The sequence below is a fragment of the Vipera ursinii genome (genome assembly GCF_947247035.1).
Source record: "Vipera ursinii genome assembly, chromosome: 3".
In the NCBI taxonomy this organism is placed as follows: Eukaryota; Metazoa; Chordata; class Lepidosauria; order Squamata; family Viperidae; genus Vipera; species Vipera ursinii.
Window position 1 is genome coordinate 73,476,627 of NC_139516.1, and position 26,903 is coordinate 73,503,529.

The 26,903-nt window shown below is 38.8% G+C and overlaps 2 protein-coding genes across 5 annotated transcripts in view; both read left to right on the forward strand.

Annotated features, from left to right (window-relative positions):
- The first annotated feature begins 1,034 nt into the window (after positions 1-1,034).
- Positions 1,035-14,930, forward strand: RABGGTB (Rab geranylgeranyltransferase subunit beta). 4 transcript variants are annotated; one of them, XM_083359765.1, is made up of 9 exons: positions 1,035-1,300; positions 3,043-3,150; positions 3,913-4,017; positions 6,992-7,097; positions 7,642-7,694; positions 8,310-8,420; positions 8,841-8,966; positions 10,602-10,751; positions 14,106-14,930. In XM_083359765.1, exons 1-9 carry the CDS (start codon positions 1,298-1,300, stop codon positions 14,244-14,246), a joined length of 903 nt encoding a protein of 300 aa, XP_083215891.1. In that variant the 5' UTR covers positions 1,035-1,297; the 3' UTR covers positions 14,247-14,930. The 4 variants fall into 4 exon arrangements, with proteins under 4 accessions (XP_083215891.1, XP_083215889.1, XP_083215892.1 ...); XM_083359763.1 differs by having other exon boundaries at positions 1,036-1,300; positions 3,913-4,110; XM_083359764.1 differs by lacking the exon at positions 1,035-1,300 and adding an exon at positions 1,335-1,822 and having other exon boundaries at positions 3,913-4,110.
- Positions 14,931-17,784: 2,854 nt separating this feature from the next.
- The window catches only part of MSH4 (mutS homolog 4), a gene marked incomplete at its 5' end in the record, with an annotated part of 68,025 nt that continues 58,906 nt past the window's right edge, over positions 17,785-26,903 (forward strand). The window contains 2 exons of the mRNA XM_083360241.1: positions 17,785-17,993; positions 21,457-21,698. Of these exons, the coding sequence (XP_083216367.1) occupies positions 17,785-17,993; positions 21,457-21,698 (451 nt within the window). The remainder of the gene's footprint in view (positions 17,994-21,456; positions 21,699-26,903) is intronic.

Genomic DNA, 26,903 nt, shown 5'->3' on the forward strand with positions numbered 1-26,903 from the left:
ATATTTATGTGGAAATGGTGAAAATTTAAAAGGATTTACTAGTATATATACTGGGACTTTTTAAATTATCCAATGTAATGGCAAATAAGTAATAATCACTTTCATTTCTTTTGGCATTTTTTAAAAGAAAATGAACTTACACAATTCAACTTTAATGCCTGATGTGATATCCCTAACCTGTAGGACAGGGCTTTTTTTCTCATAGAACGCTCAGAACGGAGTTCCGGCACCTTTTTTGGATGGAACCTTGTAGGGTAGGCAAGATGGGTTGTATGATGTGTGTGAGTTCCGGCACCTTTTTCTTTTACAAAAAATGCACTGGTCTTAAGGTACATTAGCAAAGGAACTAATTAAGTCTTTTACAGTAGGTTTAAATTGTTAACTTTTTGAAATTAATATAAGATTATAGAACTTTAGATAACTACAACAATCAGTTCCTCGGATCAATCTCAAAACCACAAAGGCAAGTGGGTGGAAGTTGGGAAGAGAGGAAAAGCAAATACAAGTAATACAAGTTTCATTTAGTGATGGTTTGAAGTTATAACAACCGAAAAAAGTGACACGACCATTTTTCACACTTACAACCATTGCAATCTTCTGACAAGCAAAATTAGTGCGGAATCTGGATTCGCTTAACGATGTTACTAACTTCAGTTAACAACTGTGACAGTAAAAGGTAAAATTGGACAAATGTTTCAATTTCTCAAACAGAAATTTGGGGTTCGATTGTCTCGGACTACCTGTAAAGGCGGCACAACACTCTCCCACACACCAATATCTCTGTTTTCTATTAACGTTGGAACCAGATATATTATTATTAAACGAAATTGATAACTTCCCAATTTAGTGTTCTCCCAAGTATAAAACTGAATGTCTCGGAATGTTTTCTTTGACTGGAAACAAACACCCCAATCCTCCCTCCTCGACTTCAATAAGCTATTTCTGCGGCACAGTTGTTTATTATTATTATTATTATTATTATTATTATTATTATTATTATTATTATTATTATTATTATTATTGTTGTTGTTGTTATTATTATTATTAATTATAATTATTAATTATAATTATTATTATTATTATTATTAATTCAATTTGTTGATTTTTTTAAAAAAGGAAGAATTAAAAAGCGCCGCGGAAAAAAAAAAATTTTCCCCCCGTACAGGCAATTGTTAAGACAGCCTCCCCGGCTCCATTCGGGACACACGAGACGGAAATCGACTCCTTTTCCTATTTCCGGTGAGCGATGCGCCTGCGCCCGCAGAGGCACGTGAGAAGGTATCGCTGATGTACCATTATGGTGAGTGCCTGCTTCCTTTTGCCGCTCGTGCAGCTTTTCGCCCCCCCCTCGCTGCTCGTCCCGCCTCTCCCCTCCCCCTCTGCGGCTTTCCTCGGGGAGGGAAAATAGCCGGTGCGGCCCCCGCCCGAAGCCCTGTCCGCCATTCCGCGGGTGGTGGAGGCTGAGGCCGAGATGATAGGAAGGGGAAAGCAGCATGGGAGGAGGGGGCAGTCCTTTTCGCGGTGTTTTTTTTTTTTTTTTTGGCTACTTGGGGGAGGGGGGGGCGGTTTTCGCGTTTGCTGTCAAGCGACAAATTGATCGTGGCTGCTTAGGGAATCCACGTTTCCCGAGCTTCCCGTTTCCCCAAGGGTCGGGGTTGTTGTTTTTTTCTCCCCCTCCGTCCGTAAGCTGCTGAAAAAAGGCGATCCATAATGGTCTAGTAATGGAGAGCGATTGCAGCGCGTTTTCCAAGTCGCCCCCCCCTTCCTCCCCCCAGCTATTTGCGAGAGATACCGTGGAAACTTCCCGTGAATATCTTGCTGGGTGAGTATAGCCATGTTTAGGGCAGGAATTTCTGTCTGTTTGAACTATGCAGCGTGTGAGCGTTCAGGTTGTGCAAAAGCCAAAATGTAGGATGTAGCTTAAGCAAATTGCTTTCTTTCTTTCTTTCTTTCTTTCTTTCTTTCTTTCTTTCTTTCTTTCTTTCTTTCTTTCTTTCTTTCTTTCTTTCTTTCTTTCTTTCTATATATATATATATATATATATATATATATATATATATATATATATATATCTGCTTTTTATTCGTAAGCTTCTCAATTTGCGGTGCATGTTTTATTTCGTTTTCCCCTGCACACACACACACACTATATTATATTTATATTTATTATATTGTTATTATATTATATTATATTATATTATATTATATTATATTATATTATATTATTATATTATATGCGCTTCTCAATTTGCGGTGCATGTTTTATTTCGTTTTCCCCTACACACACACACACACACATTATATTTATATTTATTATATTATTATATTATATTATTATATTATATGCGCTTCTCAATTTGCGGTGCATGTTTTATTTCGTTTTCCCCTGCTCCCTCTTCCACCCACTAAAACTAAATCACAAGGGGAAAGTGGAGCACCACGTGCTGAATTTCAGAATTTAAAACGGCAAGACTCGAAGGAGTTTACCATGAGACAAAACAGCATCAAGAGCAAGAACTAGAATGAGATGTCTAAATTGCGCGTCCCTTAAGAATTTTTTTTAAATCTGAGCAAGATAGCAAAGTTTAGAAAATAAAAGAAGCAACTAAAGACTAATCGCATGCTCTCATTAACTAGGTGGCCATCTTGGGGGGGAGGGGAATCAGTTTAGCCATGGTATAGTTTTCTGTTGCTGACGGATTTATACTTATATCTTTAGAGGATTTTCTTGGCTTTAAAATGTGCTCTACTAGTGTCATTAATATTAATATTTTCTCCATTTTTTTTACTAACGTTAAATAGCTCAAGAGAAAATTCCTATTTTTTTCTACCTGTAGAAAAATATAAAAAGTACATAGTAGTAAAACATACATTATTACTGCATCCAGATTTTTTTGTAGTTCTGTGAATGTTAGCATTTTTACATTTAGTTTACTGACTACAATAAATATATGTAATTCATTGTTTGGACATAAATTGGAAAACTGCATTATATATTTGATTGGAACAACTTTTTGATGAGTTTTACCATAACATTTTTAAGGGAACACCACAAAAAGATGTCATAATAAAAAATGATGCTCCATCAACATTACTGTTAGAGAAGCATGCAGACTATATAGCTGCTTATGGAATGAAGAAAGATGATTATGTGAGTATTCTGTTAACATGTTAACAGAAATAGTATTTAGCTCTCTTTAGAGTGGATGAGTGTGTATGTGTGTATATATGGAATATAATAGGGTTTTTATTTTTTAGTTAATTTGTTAAATGTTTATACTGCCCATTTACACTATGAGGCAACTCTTATAAAAATTGCAGATGGTTTCTTTAGGTCAGTGATGTAATCTGGCATGTATTATCTGACTTCAGAGCTGTAGAAGTCTTTAGAATGACACTGAGACCTAAAAAACCTGTTTTTACATTAATTTGAACATTTTTTAATGTTTACTTAGCTCTGCTTTTCAAATGTTGCTTTGTTTAAAAATTTGAAATGAAATAAAATGCTACTTTAGCCCATTGTGAGGGTTAATTATAGGCAATGTTAGCTGATGATAGCCAAAATCCAAAGGAATCTGATAGCACCTTTCCAAGCTAACAGATTTTATTAAAATGCATAAGCTTTGGGGAACTACAATCAGATTCATGGAGTAATTAAGGTGATGTAGATTTAAATTGGATGAGATAGGGGGTGGGTGAGGAGGGAAAGACAAGATGGTTACGAAGGTATGAGACAGACTACCAGTATTTATCATTTAACAACTGTCACGTTTAAGGATTTGTACGTTCACAATTGTTAGTTTAGTCAAAGAATGTATAATTGGGAACTTCTTAGCGCCTAAGTATATATTCATGCTCCCTTTTATGCTTCTTTAGATTAGAAACTAATTTAAATGTGATATACTTATTTCAGGAATACTGTATGTCAGAATATTTAAGAATGAGTGGTGTCTATTGGGGATTGACAGTAATGGATCTCATGGGGCAACTTCATCATATGAACAAAGAAGAAATTCTGGTATTTATCAAATCTTGCCAACATGAATGTGGTGGAATAAGTGCCAGCATAGGCCACGATCCTCATCTTTTATATACGTTAAGTGCTGTTCAGGTAAACACATATATTATTTATACAGATTCACTAATGGCTTATCCATAGTGTAATGCCTAAGTGAATTTTTTTCAAGGCTCCAAGATCCGATTTTTTTATTTTTTAAAGATTCCTTACATTTATTGACTTTTCTTTAGATTCAGCATTATTTGTTGTTGGCTAAAAAGCAATGCTGTCTGTTTTTTACAAAATCTAAAATAAATGGTTCAGCTTATTTTTTTTGTTGGGGAAATGTAAAGTACAGTTTATGAGTTTGTTTATGTTAGAAACATCAGTATTAGTATTCTTATAAGACATGAGATATAATGATATTTCATTCAAATCAAGTTTGGATAAATTCCCATAACTGAAGAGTACTGATGCTTCTAACACAAAGCATTATAGTTTCTTAGGTCAGTGATGAAACAATGTTTTATCTGAATCTGCAGTTGATGTGGTTTAACATTCAGCTCTAGAATTACTCTGAGACCTGAGAACTTTTTAAAAAAACAATTTATGCATTAAATTTCTGGATTTTTGTCAGGGCAACTTAATTATTGAATCTTAATTCAAAATGCCAGGATATCTTAAACCTGGATAAATAAATCTGCTGCCTTCGGATTATATCTCACATCACATTAACCAACACAAACTATACTAAAGTACATTCAAATCATATTAGATCACCTTCCTTCCATTAGGTTAATCAGCAATGATCAAATGAAATCCCAGGTTTCAAAAATTCTTATATGTTTGTTAATAAATTCTATTTTACACTAATTGTTTCTCATGTACACAAGCATAAAAACATGGAGTAATGTCATACAACTGTTAGCTGTATAATTAAAATTAATGCTGTAAATGTTCTTGATAATCTGGATACATTTATAGTGGCCTTTTGAATTCCCTTAAATTAAAAAGATTGTATTAGAGGAAACAATTACTATAGACAGTTTGAAAAAAATATTATGAAAATAATGCTACTTGCATATCAATAATCATTTCGTGCAAGGGTGTCAAACTTGATGTGTCGCGACATATCGTTACTTTTTTTCCATTGCTGGAGCTGGGGTGGGCACAGCCTCCGTATGATGCAACCGGCCTGTAGACTGGCAGTTTGACACCCCTGATTTTGTGGTTTAGAATTATGAAATAATTGAGTTTTTAATTCAAAAGACACAGGTTGGGTCCAATCTGTCATATGTATAGTCATTGAAAACAGTAAAACCTATTAGCCATGACTTAAGTTTCCATTGGTTTACATAAATCTTTAATTGAAATTAAATATGGGCTATAACTCATATTATAGGTCATTGGTCGCGCTGGTGAATGATCTCTGGAGGGCTCGGGACAAGGGATATTCCTCTGTCCTAGTCCTATTAGACCTCTCAGCGGCTTTCGATACCATCGACCATGGTATCCTGCTGCGGCGTCTCAGGGGATTGGGAGTGGGAGGCACGGTTCTTCAGTGGTTCTCCTCCTATCTCCTGGGACGCTCGCAGTCGGTGTTGGCAGGGGGTCAGAGGTCGACCGCGAGGCCTCTCGTTTGTGGAGTCCCTCGGGTCGGTCCTCTCGCCTCTCCTGTTCAACATCTACATGAAACCGCTGGGTGAGATCATTTGTGGTTTTGGAGTTGGGTATCATCAGTATGCTGATGATACCCAACTTTTCATTTCGACCCCAAACCACCCCAGTGATGCCCTCGACGTGATGTCCCGGTGCCTGGAGGCGGTCCGGGTTTGGATGGGGAGGAACAGGCTTCGACTCAACCCTGACAAGACTGAGTGGCTGTGCGTACCGGCATCTCGGGATATTCAGGATATCCCACCCCTCACTATGGGGGGTGAGTCATTACCTCCTGTAGATAGGGCTCGCAACTTGGGAGTCCTCCTAGATTCACAGCTCTCCTTAGAAGACCATATTGTAGCTGTGACTAGGGGTGCCTTCGCCCAGGTTCGCCTGGTGCGCCAGTTGCGGGCCTATCTAGACCGGGATGCCTTACGTACGGTCACTCATGCGCTCGTGACCTCTCGTCTTGATTACTGCAACGCTCTCTACATGGGGCTACCCTTGAAGACCACTCGGAGGCTCCAACTGGTACAGAATGCAGCCACGAGAGTTGTGCTGGGAGTTTCCCGATACTCCCATGTCACACCTTTGCTCCGCGAGCTGCATTGGCTACCAGTTGTCTTCTGGGTGAGGTTCAAGGTGTTGGTAATGACCTACAAAGCCCTTCATGGCATGGGTCCGGAATACCTTGGGGAGCACCTGCAGCCGGCGTCAACTTCCCTCCGTCCAGTACGCTCCCACAGAGAGGGCCTCCTCAGGGTGCCACCGGTCAAAGAATGCCGACTGGTGGCCCCCAGGGGGAGGGCGTTCTCTGTGGGTGCACCGGATTTATGGAACCATCTTCCGGTTGAGCTCCGGATGGCGCCCGATCTCCGCTCCTTCCGGCGCGATCTTAAAACCCATCTCTTTAAACAAGCTGGCCTGGCCTGATGGGACGGGGTGGGATTTTTATAAATGAACTTCAATTTTAAATTGTATTAATTTTATGGGCATTGTTTAATTACGTTTTAATAATTTTAATTTTTGTAACTAGTTTTTATGTATTGCCCTGTTCACTGCCCTGAGTCCCCTGGGAGAAGGGCGGTATATAAATTAAATTAATAAAATAATAATAATAAATAATATGGGCATAATTGGAAACTTGAATGTGTCTGTAAATATTTTATATTGGAGGTAGTAAAAAAGGGAAAACAGGATTGGAATTTTTTTTTGTAACATTTCAGGCTAATGTAAAATAAAATTCTAATTAAAATAGTTGGATCGTTTTCAGATATATAAATATGTTCTTGGGTATTTTTATATTCTAAAATTTTAATATGACTTTATTTTCTAGATTCTTACTCTGTATGACAGTCTGGATGTTGTTGATGTAAATAAAATTGTTAGTTATGTAAAAAGCTTACAGAAGGAAGACGGATCATTTGCTGGAGACATTTGGGGTAATTTTTAGAAGTATATTGATTTCCATTCTGATGAAAGATTTAAAAATCATAATTCAAAAGAATGTGATGGTATTTCCACATATTTTTTCTGAATTGTAGTTACTTAGATCTATGATGAGATTTTATATACATCTGACTAAATGTGATGTGTCACATTTTAGCTCTAGAATTACTCTGAGATCTGAGAAATATTGCTTAAAACTAATGATTACCATTTTTGCATCAGCACAATTACTTTTTATCACACACTTTTGGTGAAAATACAGTTTTGGCTGTACAATTCTGTGTAAATTTAACAGCAATAAGACCTGTGTTTAAATAGGAATTTGTATATATAGGATTGAAATTTTAATTTGTTAAAAATTACCTTTAAATACAATTATTGCTTAAAAGCATGTTCTTATTTGGGAATATTCATATAAACAAGCTATCCTTGTCTGTGATTTGATTTGATACATAAATACATGTTTTATTTTTGTATTTCTGAGCTTAACTTACATTGTAAAAAATTTTCATTTATTTCTTTTATTTCTTCCTCTAGGAGAAATTGATACTAGGTTTTCATTTTGTGCAGTAGCAACCTTAGCCCTTCTGGTAAGTGGTTTGAAACAAATATACACTGAAATGGTCATGATATGCTTTCAAATAATATGTATTTTGTTTTACTGGACATTTTAAAGAACTTCCCATAATATTATTAGAAATGTAACATTTTAAAATATTCCTAGAATGGAATATGCAAGGAACTGAGGCTAAAAAAATTAAAGATTTCAAGTTTGAAAATGGTATTATCTTCACATTGAAGGTAAAGGAATAATTATAGTAAATGGAAAAAAAGACTATCTTTCTATCACACACAAAAAATCCTGTAGTATTCAGTAGATGTCTTCAGTCCTTTGAGTACATTATTAACATTAATTAGTTTTGACAAATGCTGTGTCTGCATTCAGAGCTCCTTGTTCATTCAGGCACTGGAAATTATGAATTTTCTAAATTGTAGAGCAATGAATAATGGAAATTAATTGAGTTCACTTTGGAATATTTCTGTAACTTTAGAAGTGTCAAATTGAGTAGAAAGTCATTGAAGAAGAAACACCTCTCTATTGTACTCTGCAGAGGACAGTTGTATTTTCCTCTGCCAAGTTGAGTGAACATCAGTGCTTAGTTGGGTTTTGTCAAAGTAATAATTTTAAATTTCCTGCTTTTCAGGGGAAGTTGGATGCAATTGATATGGACAAAGCGGTAGATTTTGTGTTATCTTGTATGAATTTTGATGGAGGATTTGGTTGTAGACCAGGATCTGAATCTCATGCAGGACAGGTAAATTGTGATTAAAGCTTAGCAATAACATGCTAAATTAATTGTCTTTGCTTTTAAGATTTTTTTAAGTATTCATTACTCCCCTAAATATTAGACATTCTAAAACCTTCTGCATATTGTTATCAAAAACCTAGGTAAGGGAAATCTTTCTAAGAAGGAAAGTAAGCATATGATATTAATAACATCCATTGACCCTGTGTATCTCTTATCGATAAATTTAAGTTCCATTTTTTATTTTTAAATATTACTCGGTTAAATCAGTTTCATAGTTTAATACTTAAAATTTAAGTATGATAGTTAGAAGTTGGAGATTTAATTTGCTGTATTTATTATATAATTGATATCCCACATTGTATTTTTCCTTTGTTTTATCTTAATAGTTTTCTAAAACAGACATGAACTTTATATCTGTAATTTTAGATCTATTGTTGCACAGGATTTCTGGCTATAGCTGGCCAGTTACACCAAATAAATGCTGATCTTCTAGGATGGTGGCTTTGTGAACGTCAGTTGCCATCTGGTGGCCTTAATGGAAGACCAGAAAAGGTATAAATTTGTGTGTATTTTGTTTTTCAGAATTTCATAGTTTGAGATGAAGGAGAATTTTGTGAAAAGTGACTGATTGGTTCCAGATATGTATAAAATTGTTGTAAGATAGTATTTGGAATTCATTGATAACTCCATGAACACTTTCTATTTTTAGCAAAGATCCTCGATTCCATAGTGTTGGTTATTTTCTTTATGCATTTGCAAATAACCTTGAAACATTAGTCTAGACCAGAGGTCCCCAACCTTTTGGGCACCAGGGACCAGTTCCGTGGAGAAAGGTTTTTCCACGGACCGGAGAGCGCATGGTTTTTTGTGCTGCCTACAAATAGGGCTTCACTTGTTTGTGCGGCCCCGGTTGCTGGCATGCTGCGGCCCAGTACTGGTCCACGGACCAGGAGTTGGGGACCCCTGGTGTAGACTAAACCTACACAACATACAACCCATCAAGCAGTGTTGGGTCTCTTCTAGACATTCAACAAAAGTGAATAACAGTAATTTTCTCCTGCCTTTGTCCATGAGGTAACGCTTGGATGGTGTATCTATTTATTGGTGTGGGGAATAGATTTGACAGATAAACTATTTCTTATGTATCAAATTTATCAAAGACAGAGATCAGCTTCATCAGTGTTTTGTGACTGGGAACTATAGTGCTAGAGTTTCCCTATGTCTATATAATACTATATATTGGCTTATTATACTTCCATTAATCCAATATTTCTACCTTTTGTAGAAATCCCTTTTACCTTTTTCAAATGTATTTATTTTATTTATTTTATTTAATTTAATTTGTATACCAACCTTCTCTTGAAGGACTCAGGGCAGTGAACAGGGCAATAAATACCAAAAATACAAAATACAAAAATTAAAAACAGATTAAACCATAGTGCCCAAATACAATAAATAAATTACTTAAAAACAATAATTAAAACCCCAAACCCATCAGTATCCTGTTTATTATTAGATACTTTTTTATTGTCCAGGCAATTGGAAAAATCATTTGTGATTTTCCAGGCATTTGCAATCTGATACTCTTTTTCTTTAAACAGAAACAATCCAATCCATACTTTTTAGGAAATTGCAAGTCCATGCATGTGTGTATATTTTAATGCATTCACATACCACAATAAAATCCCTTCTCACCCTGCTAAGGCATAAGATACTAGTTAAAACAATGGCTGAATTACACAGAGCACTAAACTGCAAAGCAACTATATTATGACTTCATTCAAACATAGTCATTGTGAAACATTTATAATTCTAATTAAGCATTTAGAAAATAGGCAGCAAGAACATTTCAAGAGTCACTGTAAATTTATAATGTTATACTTTTTAAGACTGTTTTAATCTATCCATTTATAGTCATCTTGTTTTTTCTCCCAAAATTTTCTGATAGATGAAAAATAACAAGCATAATAAATTAATATTAAGGAAGCTTTGTATAGCTTAAATTTAATTGTGCATGTTTGATAAAACAAATACTCAAATTTTTTCTGCACAGTGGCAGAAGGAACAGACTTCCCCTGCTTTGTGTTATTTTTATTCAGGGAAAATATCTTAGACATAAATCACATTATTCTTGCTCTTAACAATCACAATTGCCCTAACATACTCTGCTGTCATTTCATTTATCAGTTACCAGATGTATGTTACTCATGGTGGGTATTAGCATCTCTGAAGATAATTGGCAGATTGCACTGGATTGACAGAGAGAAATTATGCAATTTTATCTTGGCTTGCCAGGATGAGGAAACTGGAGGATTTGCTGACAGACCGGGAGATATGGCAAGTAGTCTCAAATAGTTTTGATTTTACTAAATCATATAGCGGTGTTTGATGCTTAAAAACAAATGTGCATTTATTTCATAACTAGAAATCTATAACAAATAATAGTGTAACTTAAGGGATTTTTTTTCTTTTCAAATTAGATTAGTTCCGCTTTAGCGGATGATCTGAAGATGACTATGATTACATTTTGTTTCTAATTATAAATAGTAACTATTATGGAGATTTGTTACCAGAATCAAGGGTATAGCTAATCAAATACCGTATATACTTGAGTATAAGCCGAATTTTTCAGCCCACTTTTTGGGCTGAAAAATTCCACTTTGGCTTATACTCCAGTCAACAAAAAAAACTTACCGAGGACTTGTGCGCGGCCGAGACTTTGGTGCTTCCGGGATCGCGCGCACCTCTCCCAAGCCACCACCATCCGGAGACCTGCCGAAGTTTGGGGAGGTGCGCGCGCAAACCTCCCCAAACGTCGGCAGGTCTCCGGACCTCCGCGCCCTGCCTGCCTGCTTCTTTCCGCAGCGGAAAGAAGCAGCCTGCCTGCTTCTTTCCGCTGCGGAACGAAGCAGCCTGCCTGCTTCTTTCCGCTGCGGAACGAAGCAGCCTGCCTGCTTCTTTCCGCTGCGGAACGAAGCAGCCTGCCTGCTTCTTTCCGCTGCGGAACGAAGCAGCCTGAACGAAGCAGGCAGCCTGCTTCGTTCAGGCTGCTTCGTTCCGCAGCGGAAAGAAGCAGGCAGGCTGCTTCGTTCCGCAGCGGAAAGAAGCAGGCAGGCTGCTTCGTTCCGCAGCGGAAAGAAGCAGGCAGGCTGCTTCGTTCCGCAGCGGAAAGAAGCAGGCAGGCTGCTTCGTTCCGCAGCGGAAAGAAGCAGGCAGGCTGCTTCGTTCCGCAGCGGAAAGAAGCAGGCAGGCTGCTTCGTTCCGCAGCGGAAAGAAGCAGGCAGGCTGCTTCGTTCCGCAGCGGAAAGAAGCAGCCTGCTTCGTTCAGGCTGCTTCGTTCCGCAGCAGAAAGAAGCAGGCAGGCTGCTTCTTTCCGCAGCGGAAAGAAGCAGCCTGCTTCGTTCAGGCTGCTTTGTTCCGCAGCGGAAAGAAGCAGGCAGGCTGCTTCGTTCCGCAGCGGAAAGAAGCAGGCAGGCTGCTTCGTTCCGCAGCGGAAAGAAGCAGGCAGGCTGCTTCTTTCTGCAGCGGAAAGAAGCAGCCTGCTTCGTTCAGGCTGCTTCGTTCCGCAGCAGAAAGAAGCAGGCAGGCTGCTTCTTTCCGCAGCGGAAAGAAGCAGCCTGCTTCGTTCAGGCTGCTTTGTTCCGCAGCGGAAAGAAGCAGGCAGGCTGCTTCGTTCCGCAGCGGAAAGAAGCAGGCAGGCTGCTTCGTTCCGCAGCGGAAAGAAGCAGGCAGGCTGCTTCGTTCCGCAGCGGAAAGAAGCAGGCAGGCTGCTTCGTTCCGCAGCGGAAAGAAGCAGGCAGGCTGCTTCGTTCCGCAGCGGAAAGAAGCAGGCAGGCTGCTTTGTTTCGCAGCGGAAAGAAGCAGGCAGGCAGGGCACGGAGGTCTGCTTCTTTCCGCAGCGGAAAGAAGCAGGCAAGCAGAGCGCGGAGGTCTGCTTCTTTCCGCAGCGGAAAGAAGCAGGCAGGCAGGGCACGGAGGTCTGCTTCTTTCCTCAGCGGAAAGAAGCAGGCAGGCAGGGCACGGAGGTCCGGAGACCTGCCGACGTTTGGGGAGGTTTGGGGAGGTGCGCACGCACCTCCCCAAACTTCGGCAGGTCTCCGGACGGCAGCGGCTTGGGAGAGGTGTGCGCGATCCTGGAAGCACCGAAGCAAGTCCTCGGTAAGCTCCGGACGGTCACTTGCTTTGCGTCTCCTGAGGGAAGGGGGGGCGACTGGAGCGGGCGTGTTTCCTCGCCTGCTGGGCGCTGCGATTTGCCCGGGGAACGCGCGGGCCCCGAATGGCAGCATGGAGCGAGGAAGCGGACAGCCAGGGCTTCCCCGAGAGCCGTGGCCACACAGGGTATTCCTGTGTATTCAGGCTTGCAAAATGGCGGATCGAGCCTCTGCTGGCGGCAGAGGCTTGCAGAGCGCGGATCCAGCCTCCGCCGGCGGCGGAGGCTTGCAGAACGGCGGATCGGCTTATACTCGAGTCACCAACTTTTTCCAGTTTTTGGGGGTGAAATTGGGGGTCTCGGCTTATACTCGAGTCGGCTTATACTCAAGTATATACGGTACTTTGGAAATCTTGAACCAGTTAGAGGAAATCTCTCTCTTTATAAAACTTCTGAATAATGTATCTCTTGAAGATGTAACAGAAATGCTTCCAAGTGAATGCCAATAAATATAACCTTTAATCCTTGCCAAGATTTTATCCTAATCTGACTTTACATATTATTTTAATTCAGAATGATGTGGGGATACTGCAAGGAAAACCACTAGCCTGTAAATATATTGTCAAAATATGTGGGGCCCTTCTAAGGTTAATAAAAATGGACAGGTTTAGCTTCACATTTAGTATAGAAGTACATCTTCCTGTCCAGAAAAAGTACACATATAGGTTAGATAACTAAGAAATCTCCTTTTGGAGTACATGGGTAGCAGGGAATAGCGCTTTGCTGGCATTGCAGACATTTTGTGAATGGCTTAAGCCCTCAAGTCATGTTATAAATAGCCAGTACTGCCACAACATTAAAATGTATACCTGAAATGGAAATACATTTCATTCCAAGTCCAAAATAAACTACAAATAGTCCTCGGCTTACAACCATTTGTTCAGCAAGCATTCAGAATTACAGTATTGCTGAAAGAAGTAACTTAAGACCTGTGCCTAAAGTTACAGCCATTGCCAAAACCAAGGTATATCATGCATGGAACATTATACTTACGTTCCCAGCCCAGTCTAGGATCCCATAGCTGCACTGAATTTGAAATTTAGAGGGATAAAATAACAAATGATGAAGACATTCCCTACCATAAGATTGGAATATAGTAATTTCAACCTATATCATGTATAGACTTCTCTGAATTTTAGCATTATCACACCACAAATTTTAGGTGCCCTGTTCCTTTCCCTCCACATTTTAAAGTATGTATCTGGGAATTAAAACTAATTTTTTTAGTCCCAGATATAGCTAAAATAGTATTGTTGATATATTGTATTCTGGCTAATTAGTTTGCATTTCCTTTGGTTAAAATACTTTAATCTCTTCCTGGTTTTCTAAAATTGTGTAGTTAATAAGATGTGTATTACCACTGCTCTCTGTTTTAATTTGAATCTTCAAATTTATTTGGTGCAGAAAGCCGCCTAATCTTTTAAAATATATTACCCCATGGAAAGTAATATTTTCAATAAATATACCTTAATATGTTCTAGGTGGATCCATTTCACACCTTGTTTGGTATCGCTGGACTATCATTATTGGGTGAAGAGCAAATTAAGCCTGTAAATCCTGTGTTTTGTATGCCTGAAGACATCCTTCAAAGAATAAATGTACAGCCTGAACTTATTAGCTAGGGTACAGTATATATAAAATACTTTAATCAGCAGCTTTGAATTTTTCCATCTAGGCATTTCTAAATGTGTTTACATTATAAATTGCCACTTTACTGTAAGCACTATCATTTTGTACATGAGTACTGTAAACAAAGTAAATAAACTAACTGTGACATGTACTTGAGGTTTTCAGTAACAAATGTATGTATTTAAGTATTTCACCTCCAGTGCTGCTTCACTTTCAAAATAACATACTGTGTTAGGTGCAGTAGATAAATACTTGAATTATGATTATGATACAATCATTCATCCATCTGGGTGACAGGCAACAAGTACTAGTTAGTAAATTGTCCTGGGTATTCTTTCTATTGATAGAAATTTACTTGCTTATTTTGCCAGTGACACTTCATGCTCTTGAATGCCCCTTCAGAATATGCGATAATTTTTAAAATCCAGTTTAATTTATTGTCAAACCATAATAGTAGAAATACAGTGGTATCCACATAGTTACTCTCTATTAGTGACATTATTTAATGAAAACTAATAATACAATTACAATGTAACCTGGTTTAATTAATGGCCTTGTTGAATTGTACAACTTGTTTTCTTTGCTCTATAATATTTATTGTACAATGTGGCTTGAATCCCAATTTTAGTAGATACGGAATAATTGTATATATTCAAGAATAAAGTTGTATAAAATTGTTTTCTGCAAGAGAAAATATTTGTTTCCACTAGAAGAACCTCCATTTTATACGTCACAAAATTTGTAAGTTGACTGAAATCAAAGTAAAAAAAATAGTTTCTGCTTAAAACAATTTAAAGTTCATTATAATTATAGACATATTTCTCCATGGTCCACTGAAAATGAGAAATTTTCAAAAAAGTCACAGTATCACACAGATCTTTTTAAAAAATCAAATATTTAGGTTCTAGGCTTTATGCTCATGCACATTAGACCTAGAAAGGCAACAATTGTTAAACCAGAGATGTTCATGCTATGTAGCAGATCTGTACAGTTGGTCATTTGGTTACAATCACTTGTTCAGCAACAATTCAAACTCATGACATCATGAACAAGTAATTATGACCGATCTTCAGATTTCTGGCTACTGCAGTGTATCATAGTCATGTGATCATAATCTGGATCCTTGGTAACATGCTCATGATCGTCACTGCAAACCTTAGTCACATGAATCATGATTTCCAACATTCCCTGTTAGTTTCCAACAAGTCAATGGAGAAGCCAACATGAAGTCGGACGTTATGGTCATGTGAGATCCTTGCTTAATTATGGCAATTCAGAACTGCTGTTGGTAAGCAGTACAGTCACATGGCTTCACTGCAACCACATCCCTTAGTGACGGCAATTCCAGTCCCAATTGCTGTAAACCGAGCACTAGCTATATATTTTCAAAGTTGTATTTGATAACTTTTTTCCAATAGCTAAAAGCACAACGAGATGGGAAAGTGGATTCTTAGCACAGTGGAATCTGTGCTTGTGCCATGTGCAACTACAAAATTAAATATTCAGGTCCATGTCAGCTCTGACCTTTACCGATGGAAGGTTATCATTTGCTTTCAGTCTGTGGACAAAGATGGAATATTAAAATGGCTACAAATTACACTATTCCCAGCCATACAATTTCTTTCCATTTTTCATTCTGTGCCATATGGAAGGAGAAAGTAAAATGTTGCTAAAAAACAAAACCAATCTTTTCTGCAGTAGTCAGTCAATTTCTAAACCTTAATTTTTACAGAACTATACCCAGTTACTTCCAAGTGTGGCCTAACACCAACCAAGATGGCTGCTTCCAATGAAACTGAATTGTATTAGGTCATCTGGTCAAACAAGGATGAGTCATGCAAACGTGCCCATTACTTTTCTGAACCAATAATCTTATAATGTTTATTTAAAATTTGCCTTATTGAAAATCAGAATTTCTGGTACTAATGACTAAAGTACACTGCTGCTAAACTGGCTTCAAAGAATATCACCACCCATTTGTACTGAAGAAAATTGTCCATTATCGATCAAATGGCAACTGCTGCATTTTTTAATTTTGGTTTTCTTTATCAGTGTATTTGGAAAGATGTTCCACCTGTCTCATTTTTCATCTCTAATTTTATCTTCATCTTGCTGAATTAGATTTTTTTATTTATTTATTTTAATCCCATTTATATCCCGCCCTTCTCCGAAGACTCAGGGCGGCTTACAATTTAAGCACAGCAATAGCTTAGCAATAGCCTTCATTCTATGTATATACCTGCTTATTAGGGCTTTCGCGCCGCCCCCCCCCCCCCAAGCGGCATTATTACAAAGTCAGCTTATTGCCCCCAACAATCTGGGTCCTCAGATTAGGCTGAAGTTGCAAGCAAGAATTAGGAATTGGAGTTTGAATATTATTGTATTTCCCCTATAAGTGCCAGAAAAGGATATATGCAAGGAAATGTTACACTATTGCATAAAGATCAGTATTTAGATTGCCAAATAAAAATGCAGTGTCTTTTGGTAGTTTGACTGAATACAAAGTAAAGCTCATGTAGCTCTTCAAAACAGCATTAAAACAATCTTTGGTTTAAGCCAGAACTCCAAATTGCAGGATTCCGTGACAGGCGCTCTCCCATCACTTACTCATTTGTAAACCAAACATTCAGTTCAGGCTTAATCAAGTCCAGTTTTTCCGATAGGCCTTGATTAATATTGCATTTTTGGTTTGACTTCATCAAAAAATGGCTGAACTAAGGATATGCACTCTTCGTCTCCAATAATGCAAGCAGGCTACTGATGAATCTGAGAGGGAAGGCTCTTATTCTGGACAAAACCACATAAAATTATGCCTGTGATTTCCCTTAGTTCTAAATCGCACCCTTGCTATAAAGGTAACTGCAGTGTTACTGCCTAGGCCAGGGGTAGGCAACCTCGGCTCTTTTATGACTCGTGGACTTCAACTCCCAGAATTCCTGAGTCAGCTATGCTGACTCAGGAATTCTGGGAGTTGAAGTCCACGAGTCATAAAAGAGCCGAGGTTGCCTACCCCTGACCTAGGAAGTTTCCTTTAAGAAAAAAAAGTACCTTTAAAAAGTACAACTCTGAGCTAGGGTTTCTTAAAGCCCGTAAGCTGTGCGGAGTTGCCATTCCGATCATCTGAAAGCCACGACAACGTTACATTTCGTTGGGAGAAAAGATTTCTCCGAAAAGAGAGTGGACCTGCTGAAAGCCTCCACAGTTAAGGGTGCTTTTTTCTGCTGGGTTGTACATTTTCGAGATACGGTTGAAAACGTTTAGGGGGTGCCATACTTAAAAGCACACTTTCTAATGTTCACCTGTGTAAAGAAAGTTCCTCCCGCCTCCCAAGGTGGAGGAAGCTCCGATGAGAATTTGTCACTTCGCGAAATCAATTAAATTGAAACACCCCTCTTCGCTGCTTGAAATAGCACAGTCCGCTCTCGGCAGCCGAGGCGCGGGCTGACTTTTGAGGCGCCTCAGGAGCGGAGGGTGTCTTTAAGCCTTCCTCGTGCCGGGCTTCCTAGAGGCGATCCCTGAATCAAGTGGATCATGGAGGAGGCGTCGGCCGCTTCCACCTCTTATTCGGGCCGCTGCTCGTCGTCTCCTCGCCCCGAGCGCCGGCCCCGTTACCAGTTTGGTCTGCAAGAGACGCCGGGCAGCGGCGGAGGCGCGGGCTTGACCGATGAGTCTTCTCACCCTCCGCGGGGGAAAATGGCCGTCTGGGGCCCCAATGGCGCCGCGGCTTTCCCTCGGAGAGGGTTGGAAGGTGGGGCATGGCCCGCAGAAGGTCCGATCCCAGCCTCTGAACAGTGGGCAAACCTCAATCCCCAACTCACAGTTTCAAGGCTTCTCTCTCACAAGGAAGCATTAGCAGCAACTTAACGTGGCTGTCTTCTCAAAGTTTAGATCACTTTGTAACCATTTCTTTTTCCAGTTCTTGAATGGGTAAAGCTGTAAAGATTCAATTGTTTGTTGATTAGGCTTCTGTCCCACCTTTATTACTACATAAGTAACTGGTGATATTACCTACTTAGGGTAATGAAACATCAATAATAATAATAATAATAATAATAATAATAATAATAATAATAATAATAATAATAATATAATAATAATAATAATAATAATAATAATAATAATAATAATAATAATAATAATAATAATAAATAACAACAATAATAATAATTTGGAAGGGACCTTGGAGGTCATCTAGTCCAACCCCTTGCTCAGGCAGAAACCCTATACCATTTCAGGCAAATGGCTGTCCAGTCTCTTCTTAAAAACTTCCAGTGTTGGAGCATTCACCACTTCTGGAGGCAGGTTGTTCCACTGGTTACTTGTTCTAACTGTCAGGAAGTTTCTCCTTAGTTCATGTCATCCCTTTTTCCTTCCATTAAGTTACTTTGGTAACATTCATACTACTACTACTACCGCCACCACTACTACTAATAATAATAATAAATTTGGAAGGGACCTTGGAGGTCATCTAATCCAAGCTCCTGCTCAGACAGGAAACCCTATACCATTTCAGACAAATGGCTGTCTAGTCTCTTCTTAAAAACTTCCAGTGTTGGAGCATTCACCGCTTCTGGAGGCAGGTGGTTCCACTGGTTAATTGTTCTAACTGTCAGGAAGTTTCTCCTTAGTTCTAGGTTGCTTCTCTCCTTGACTAGTTTCCATCCGTTGCTTCTTGTTCTGCCTTCAGGTGCTTTGGAGAGTAGCTTGGCTCCCTCTTCTTTGTGGCAGCCCCTGAGATATTGGAACAATGCTATCATGTCACCCCTCACCCTTCTCTTCGTTAAACTACACATACCCAATTCCAGCAACCGTTTCCTATCTGTTTTGGCCTCCAGTCCCCCAATCATCTTTGTTGCTCTTCTCTGTACCCTTTCTAGAGTCTCAACATCTTTTTTACATCGTGGTGACCTGCATGAAAACAAGCAAGCTCAGAGAGCACCAAGGACCCCTCATTTCAACCCTGAGCTACAAATATTCTCCATTGGCACAAAATATTCCTCCCTCTCTCCTTCCTATTTTCTCCACAACATCCACAATTCGTTGGCTGAGAGAGCAACTGGCCAAAAGTCATCCAGTGGGATTTTAGGCTTCTTCTAACTCCTCTAGTTATTAAGCATTTTATTACATTACAGTTCATAAGCTACCCCTCTTTTCTCTGCAAGAACAGGCTTAGGAGGTGTCCTGGAATCACTTAGTGACATTTTATGGCTGAGGAGAGGGCTTGTTTCTCCTTTATGGCAATCCCATGTCTTAAACACACTGCTGGCTCTCTGTATTGATCTGATCACACATCTGACTTTTTAATCCTTGAGAGCTGAATACTGGAATGAGGAATTTTATCTTGGCAAAATTATTCCAAAATTAGCTTTTTGTATTATTTTTAATTATGAATAAATAAAGATACACAGCATATATATTAAGATAACATATGCCCTAAATGAGGGAAAGAACACATTTTTTTCAAACATGGATAAAATATATAATTATTGTGTTGGACAATTTGCAACACTATTTGGTGGTGTTAAAATTCTGAAATAAACTAAGCCGTATTAAATATCTAATAATTTGAGGCTATATTTATAAATATGCACACACTTTAAATGAATGACTAATTGAGGATCTGATAGGTAGAAAATAAAAGGTGGAATTCAAAGGAATGTCTAAACTAGGACATTAAAACTCTAAAAGGGCTTGGTTTCTTTCTAACAAACTTGAAAATGATTAAGCAGTTAACGAGCAAGAAGATTGCTCAGTGATATTAAATTACAATTATTGACTCATTCAAAGCATGTATTTTTATAAGTGGCATAGTTTGTATGTGATGTTAAGGTAAAGTTACATAAATTTCTGAATATTGATTACTGCAATTTAAATTAGGTTATCTGTTTGTTTATTTGTTTTTACTCAATCTATTCTAAATCTGGCTCCAATCAATAGGATTATAACCGATGATATTCTACTAGCATAAAATTTTTATAACTAATGGAAATTTATTCTCTCACAAAAATGTCATATCTAGTCTTAATCTTAATGTAAGCCTTAATGTAAACGAATGGTACACAACTTCTAAATAAGCATGCATAGAATTATCCTACAAAACAAAGAAAAGTACGTATTTTCTGCAATTTTATTGAAAAATATAAAATGGATCTTAAATGTATTATGGAGAGGCATTACTATTTGTAGCTAGTAGAGAAGTCACTATTTGTAGCTTTGCTTTCTAAGATTTCAGGCTAAATTTGGTAGCATTCAGGTTAACTTAGTTATACTTTAGATCCATTGAAAATAATGCGATTAAGTTATTAACTTGTTCTATTTGTTCAGTGAAACCATGTTTTCTTTATTTAATGAACCTAAGAATTTTATATATCTGTTCTGCTGTGTAATAAAAAGGAGATCATTTTTGAGGTGAGCAGAACCTAGTAATTTAGGAAATAGACGTCTATACTTGGTAACTTTGACAAGGAATACTTAGAAATTGATTAATGGATTGGCTCCATTTCATCTCCAATGTGAATGTCAGTAATCTGAAAATGTCATTAGCTAGTTTTCTGCAGTATCATAAGTGCCCCCAATTTTAAAAAATATAGGGGAAAATTACCTTGAAAAGTTTAGAGCAGAGATCACCAACCTTTGATGGTTGGCAGACTGGAGGAAAAGGGAGGGAAAAGCATTTTACAGGTGCACGTGCTCGCACCACAAAGGGGGCAGGGCGAGTGCTCATGTGATACTCGCTAGCCCTGCCCCATTCTTGTGTGGCACAGCACCTTGTTTCTGCACCCCATGGCATGGCGATGGCTGTTTTTACACCTTGAAGCATGACGGCGGCCCATTTTTGCACCCTGAGGCGCAACAGTAGCCCATTTTTGTGCCCTGTGGCACAGCATCGTATTTTTGGGGCCCGCGGCCACGGCACTAACACAAGTGCATGCACAATGGCCAGCCTGTCGTGCGGCCCAGTGGCCAGTAGGCCACAGCCCACTACCAAGCCATGGCCCACAGGTTGGGGACCCCTAGTTTAGAGCTCTCATGAGAGGTAGATGATTTTCATTTTTTTACTATATTTAAGATATATTTTAATGCTGGCTATCCCAGAGCATCTAAGGGTGGGAATACTATGGTACTCACAGGCACAGAATTTCCAAAATCTTCTTTAAAAGAATTGAAATTTTTATTACTAAATAGTATTTCTATTCTAAATAGTATTTGCCTTACAAATAAAAAATTGCAATCACTTTATATTAATTACTTTCAAAGAACTTTTTTTTCCTATTTATCAGATTCATATTTTGGAGACAAGAGTTCTTATGCAGAAAACATTAGCACAGTAAATCTGACAAGCCCTTCTTCCACCAAAGATCTAAAGATTTCTAGAATTCGGAAAACACCTCTCTCATCCAACCGACCAGGATGTAGAAACTGGACTCCTTTCATGGGATATTCAGGTAAAGAAGTTGGCTTACTTCATTTCAAAAGAAATATTTGTACTAAATAGAAAACTACTTGGAGTTCATTGATTGAATCCCGATTGAAATTAATTTCCGTTAACTTACTTGTATGTTACAAAGTGATTGTAAAGATCTTTACAATCTTTTTAAACTGGGTAAATGGTCAATCAAATTGCTAACATAGAGCAATTTAAGTACGCGAGGTCCTCGACTTACACCCATTCATTTAGTGATCATTTGAAGCTACAATAGCACTGAAAAAAGCGACTTATGACCGCGTTTTACACTTACGACCACTGCAGCATCTCCATGGTCCTGTGATCAAAATTTGGATGCTTGGCAACTGGCATATATTTATGATGGTTGCAGTATCTGGGAGTCATGTCATCCCCTTTTGTGACTTTCTGTTCTGACCCGGCTCCCCAAACACAACAGACACGCCAAATAGCCTCTAACGTTCCTTTTATTTCAGGAACGCCAGCAGTTTCACACAGCCTCCAAACAATGGAGCTTGCTCCCTTTTCACCTGTAGGGGTCTCCCAATACCCAGAGTTACTCTCAGTCTCACCATGCTTGCAGCCAAAAGTCCTTCAAGCAAGCCGGCTGTTGTTTAACATAAGACACGCCCATGCTCAGAAGGCGCTCTGACTTCCAGCGCCACAGGATCTGCGGGAAAAAAACCTGGCAAAATTCCAAGGAGAAGTGTCAGGAGTTCCAAACACAAGTGGCTGACCAGCAGGAAGACGAATAGTTGACTACCGTGCCTATTCGTCTCCGCCCCTGCCTTTTATGCACAACTGAGAGTGGGGCTACCTTAGCAGCGGTGACTCTTCCACCCCGAAGACCGCCCCATAGCCTCTCGCTGTTCTTCTCAGCTTCTACCGCGCCTGCGCATCAATTACTGGCCCCATGTGATCCTCTTCTCCTGACTCACTTGCCTGAAGGCATGGAGGTCTCAACCTTTCCATCTGAGGGCTGGTGGATGGCCCAGGCTCTGCCTCTGTCCCTAGCTGTGACAGCTCCATTCCTTTGTTGGAGCTTTCAGATGGCCCCGGCGCCCATTCCTGTGCTTCCTCATTTGAATTGGTCTCTGAGTCCTTTGGAGGCCGACAGACCACAACACCTTCTGACAAGCAAAGTCAATTGGGACGCTAGATTCACCTAACAACCATGTTACCAACTTAACACCTGTAGTGATTCACTGAACAACTGTGGCAAGAAAAGTCATAAAATGGGCAAAAACTCACTTAACAACTATCTTGTTTAGCGATGGAAATTTGGGGCTCAGTTGTGGTCATAGGTTGAGGACTACCTGTTCAAAATATTTTATTTATTTATTTATTTATTTTTGGGACTTACAGTATATGCCGCCCTATCTCCCGAAGGACTCAGGGCGGCTAACAACAATAAAAACAACAATACAAAAATTAAAAAAGAATTAAATAGCCCCAAAATAAATTAACTACACAGTTAAAAATTAAAACATATTTAAAAACCCATCGTCAATCCAGGTCAGCCTGATGGAAGAGGAAAGTTTTGAGGTCGCGGCGAAAGGACCGGAGGTCCGGGGCCATCCGAAGCTCAAGGGGGAGTTGGTTCCAAAGGGCTGGTGCTCCCACAGAGAAGGCCCTCCCCCTGGCGGTCGCCAGCCGATATTGTCTGGCCGACGGCACCCTGACGAGGCCTTCTCTGTGTGAGCGCACTGGGCGATGGGAAGTCGTCCCCGGCAGCAGACGGTCCTGCAGATATCCCGGGCCTAAGCCATGTAGGGCTTTAAAAGTAAGTACCAGCACCTTTAAGAGGAGAAAAAAAAGTAACTTTGCATACATGCTGATTTAGGTTTGAAATAACTATGGCAAACCAGAAAAGAGATCTGGGATTCATAGTGGATAGCTCCATAGTTTTAAAGTTAAATTCCACGGTACGGATGATAGGAAGAGAGTTGAAAATAAAAGCAAACAACACTATAATGTACATCTGTATCTAGAATGCTATGTATAGTTCTGTTTGCCACATCTGCAAAACAATATTTTAAAGATAAGAAAAGTGTAGGAAATAGTTGCTAAAATTGCCATGGGTCTTGAGCTGTCCTGTGAGTAAAAACTAGAAAGCTTGGTATGCTTTCATTCTGAAAGAAAAAAAAACCAACCATGACCCGATGGGGGCAGTTGTATAAAATCATGCATTATTCGTAGATCTCTCTTTTCAAAGTGCCAAATGGAAGGAGATTTAGAACAGTTAATTGAAAGTACTTCTTCACCATGTGCATTTGTGAAAATAAAGTGGTGACAGTTACTGACTTTGATGGCTTTAAAAGGGAATTGGATAAACTCATGGGGTACAAGCCTCTTATATTAGCTCCAGGTTTCGGGGCGGGGGGGCGGAGGCAGTATTATATCATTTGCAGGGGAACAGTAACTGGATAGGAATGTCTTAAAAGTGAACATGGCTTCTTTGAGACACCAATTATGGTAACAGAAGGAAGGAGTAGGTTGCTGTTGTATAAATCCAGTAAGAAAGCCAGAGCCAGAAGACTCTTCTATTGGCATGGGAATAAAAATGCTTCTGTAGGCAAAAAGTGGCTTTTTTCAGCTAAACTACACACACACACACACACACACACACACACACACACACACATGTTTGTGGTCATTTTTATATTACACAAATACCAAAAAGGTCAGTTAAAAACAATGGCTGAGTTCCTACATCGCATTAAGCCATTACTGCCCTATGGCTTACTGAATAAGACATGATTAGCTAGGCCATGAATTCTAGATTATGGCTAATATTTGAAACACCTTCAAGCTTCTGAGGTTCAAAGAACCCCCGTTTTATTAAATGAAAATAGTTTAATCAACATAAAAGGGCAAAAGGGAGGAAATAGGGAAAATTTAAAATGACATTGCCAGTTGGCATTGTCCAGCTAGCATTTTTTCAGTGGAATTTTAGAAGGAGAGTTGAGAAAAACTACATGAAATAAAAACAGCAAAACTCCCCAAGTTTACTTTGGTATTTCAAAGACTGAGGAGAGTGTAGAAAATCTAAGAAGAAGCATGCATATAATATGTAATTATAATGGTCATAAACAAAATAAAGCATAAGGTGTTATTTCAACATCTCAAGATTTTTGTACAAAGCAAGGGTCCCCTTGAGTCACAAGGAACCACTGAGTGCACAGTCTATGATAAAGTGGGTGCCCAATCAGTGTGAAGAGACCAAAACAACATCTGGCAACCTTTTTCTTCCTGAGATGGCCTCTTAGGCAGTGCCTGCACGCAGAACTCACTTTAATGAATCCTCGAGTCCCTGGTAAATTTTTCATTATTTAAAAGGACCATTTCCAAAGGTCTGTAATAATACAAACATTTAAGAAACTTACTGTACAGCCATCTGTAAACCTGATGTGCAGATCCAAGGAGAATACTTTTTTTATTCTCCCACCTTAAATCTATGTCAAAAGTATTTATTTATTTATTTATTTTTATTTATTATATTTTTATACCGCCCTTCTCCCGAAGGACTCAGGGCGGTGTACAGGGCAATAAATATAAAAACAGAATACAAAAGTTAAAAACGATTAAATATAATGCCCAAATTTAAAACAATAATTAAAAACATATTAAAACCCCTACCCTAACCCATCAAACCAGGTCAGATTGCTCAAATAAATACGTTTTTAGATCGCGCCGGAAGGAGCGAAGGTCGGGGGCTCTATTCCTTCAGCAGAATTATTTGGGATCAATGCTTACAATTGACCTTGCTTAAAAAAAATGAAATTATGATTCATGAAGACTCCAATACCCACTACCAATGCTGCATGATTCTTGAGCAATGGTACTCATAGACCCCATTGACATGGAAACTAGAAATGGCTTTACAAAGAAAGCCAAGCTTTTGGATCAAGGGCTTGTAGAATGATCAATGTAACATTGACCATGGCTCCCTCTAACTTGACCTCTCTGAAGTTGCAGAGAGTATTGTTTGTGTTTAGTTAATGGTTGACGTTCTCTGTCTAATATCAAAATATGATCTTATGCTGAACAGGTTGTAGAATAGGATAGGATTAGGATTAGGATAGGATAGAATAGAATAGAATAGAATAGAATAGAATAGAATAGAATAGAATAGAATAGAATAGAATAGAATAGAATAGAATAGAATAGAATAGAATAGAATAGAATAGAATAGGAGCTGGAAGGGACCTTGGAGGTCTTCTAGTCCAGCCCTCTGCTCAAGCAGGAGGATTTATACCATCTGAATATGGAAGACAGACCAATGAAGTAAATGCCTGAGTCCAACCTACCAAGTTCACATTTGTTCTAACTCTGTCAAGCATCAAATTATAAAAGATACACAGGAAACTCAATTTCTCTCTGTAATTATAAATCTAATCCAAGATATTGATAAGAAACATCAGCTTAGCCGAATGGTTCGGTATAGATTTATGTCTGAGCACAAAATTACAAGAATTCTTTCAGGGCTTTTTCAGAGTAGAAGATCATTCAATGGTAGAATAGGTTTAATACATAACATTTTAAGCATCATTGAAAGTAATGGACTGAACAAGTCAAAATGGTAAGGACAAGCCTGTGATCGAGCTGCAAATATGAATGGACTGTAAGCTAGTCTTTAAAGTAAAAAATCTAGCATAACTGCAAAAACTACATATTTCTGCCGTTTAGTGGCTGATGCTATATTCTAGGAACTAAGAATAATTTTTAAAGTACATAATGTATGCTCCAAAGTTGCCCAGAGTTACCTTGAGGTAAGATGGGTGCCTATACGTTTTGTAAATAGATAAAAATAAATTGTATTTACAATTTTTCATGCGGTATCAAATTATGGTATTCACTATTGTATGTATCAGTAGGCCAGGTAGGGAAAGGATTGTATGAATGCTACTTTATTTGTTATTATAACCTAATAACCTAATCTTAAATACTTGCCAGCATTTCCCTCTACCCTCTCTTATACCAAACAGATTTGAGAAAGGAGGGGTTTTTTTCACAAGAAGGTATAAAGAATGGAAAGCCAAACTAATTACCCCAACTCAGTCTTGGCATTCTCTTGCCCACGTGCCTGAGTTCTGGAGAGCAAGATATGGAGATGATCTAGTTATAGACGCTCTGATAGGAGGACCTGTACTAACTTCTTGTAGGTGAATTCTGCAAGAGACAACAAGTTAAGTTCAGTTCTCCT

What these genes read in the sequence shown, in the direction of transcription:
- RABGGTB (XM_083359763.1), top strand. An exon ending in GAATGAAGAAAGATGATTAT is followed by an intron (nt 3,151 to 3,912) that starts GTGAGTATTCTG and finishes TACTTATTTCAG; the next exon opens with GAATACTGTATGTCAGAATA. An exon ending in TTAATGGAAGACCAGAAAAG is followed by an intron (nt 8,967 to 10,601) that starts GTATAAATTTGT and finishes TTCATTTATCAG; the next exon opens with TTACCAGATGTATGTTACTC.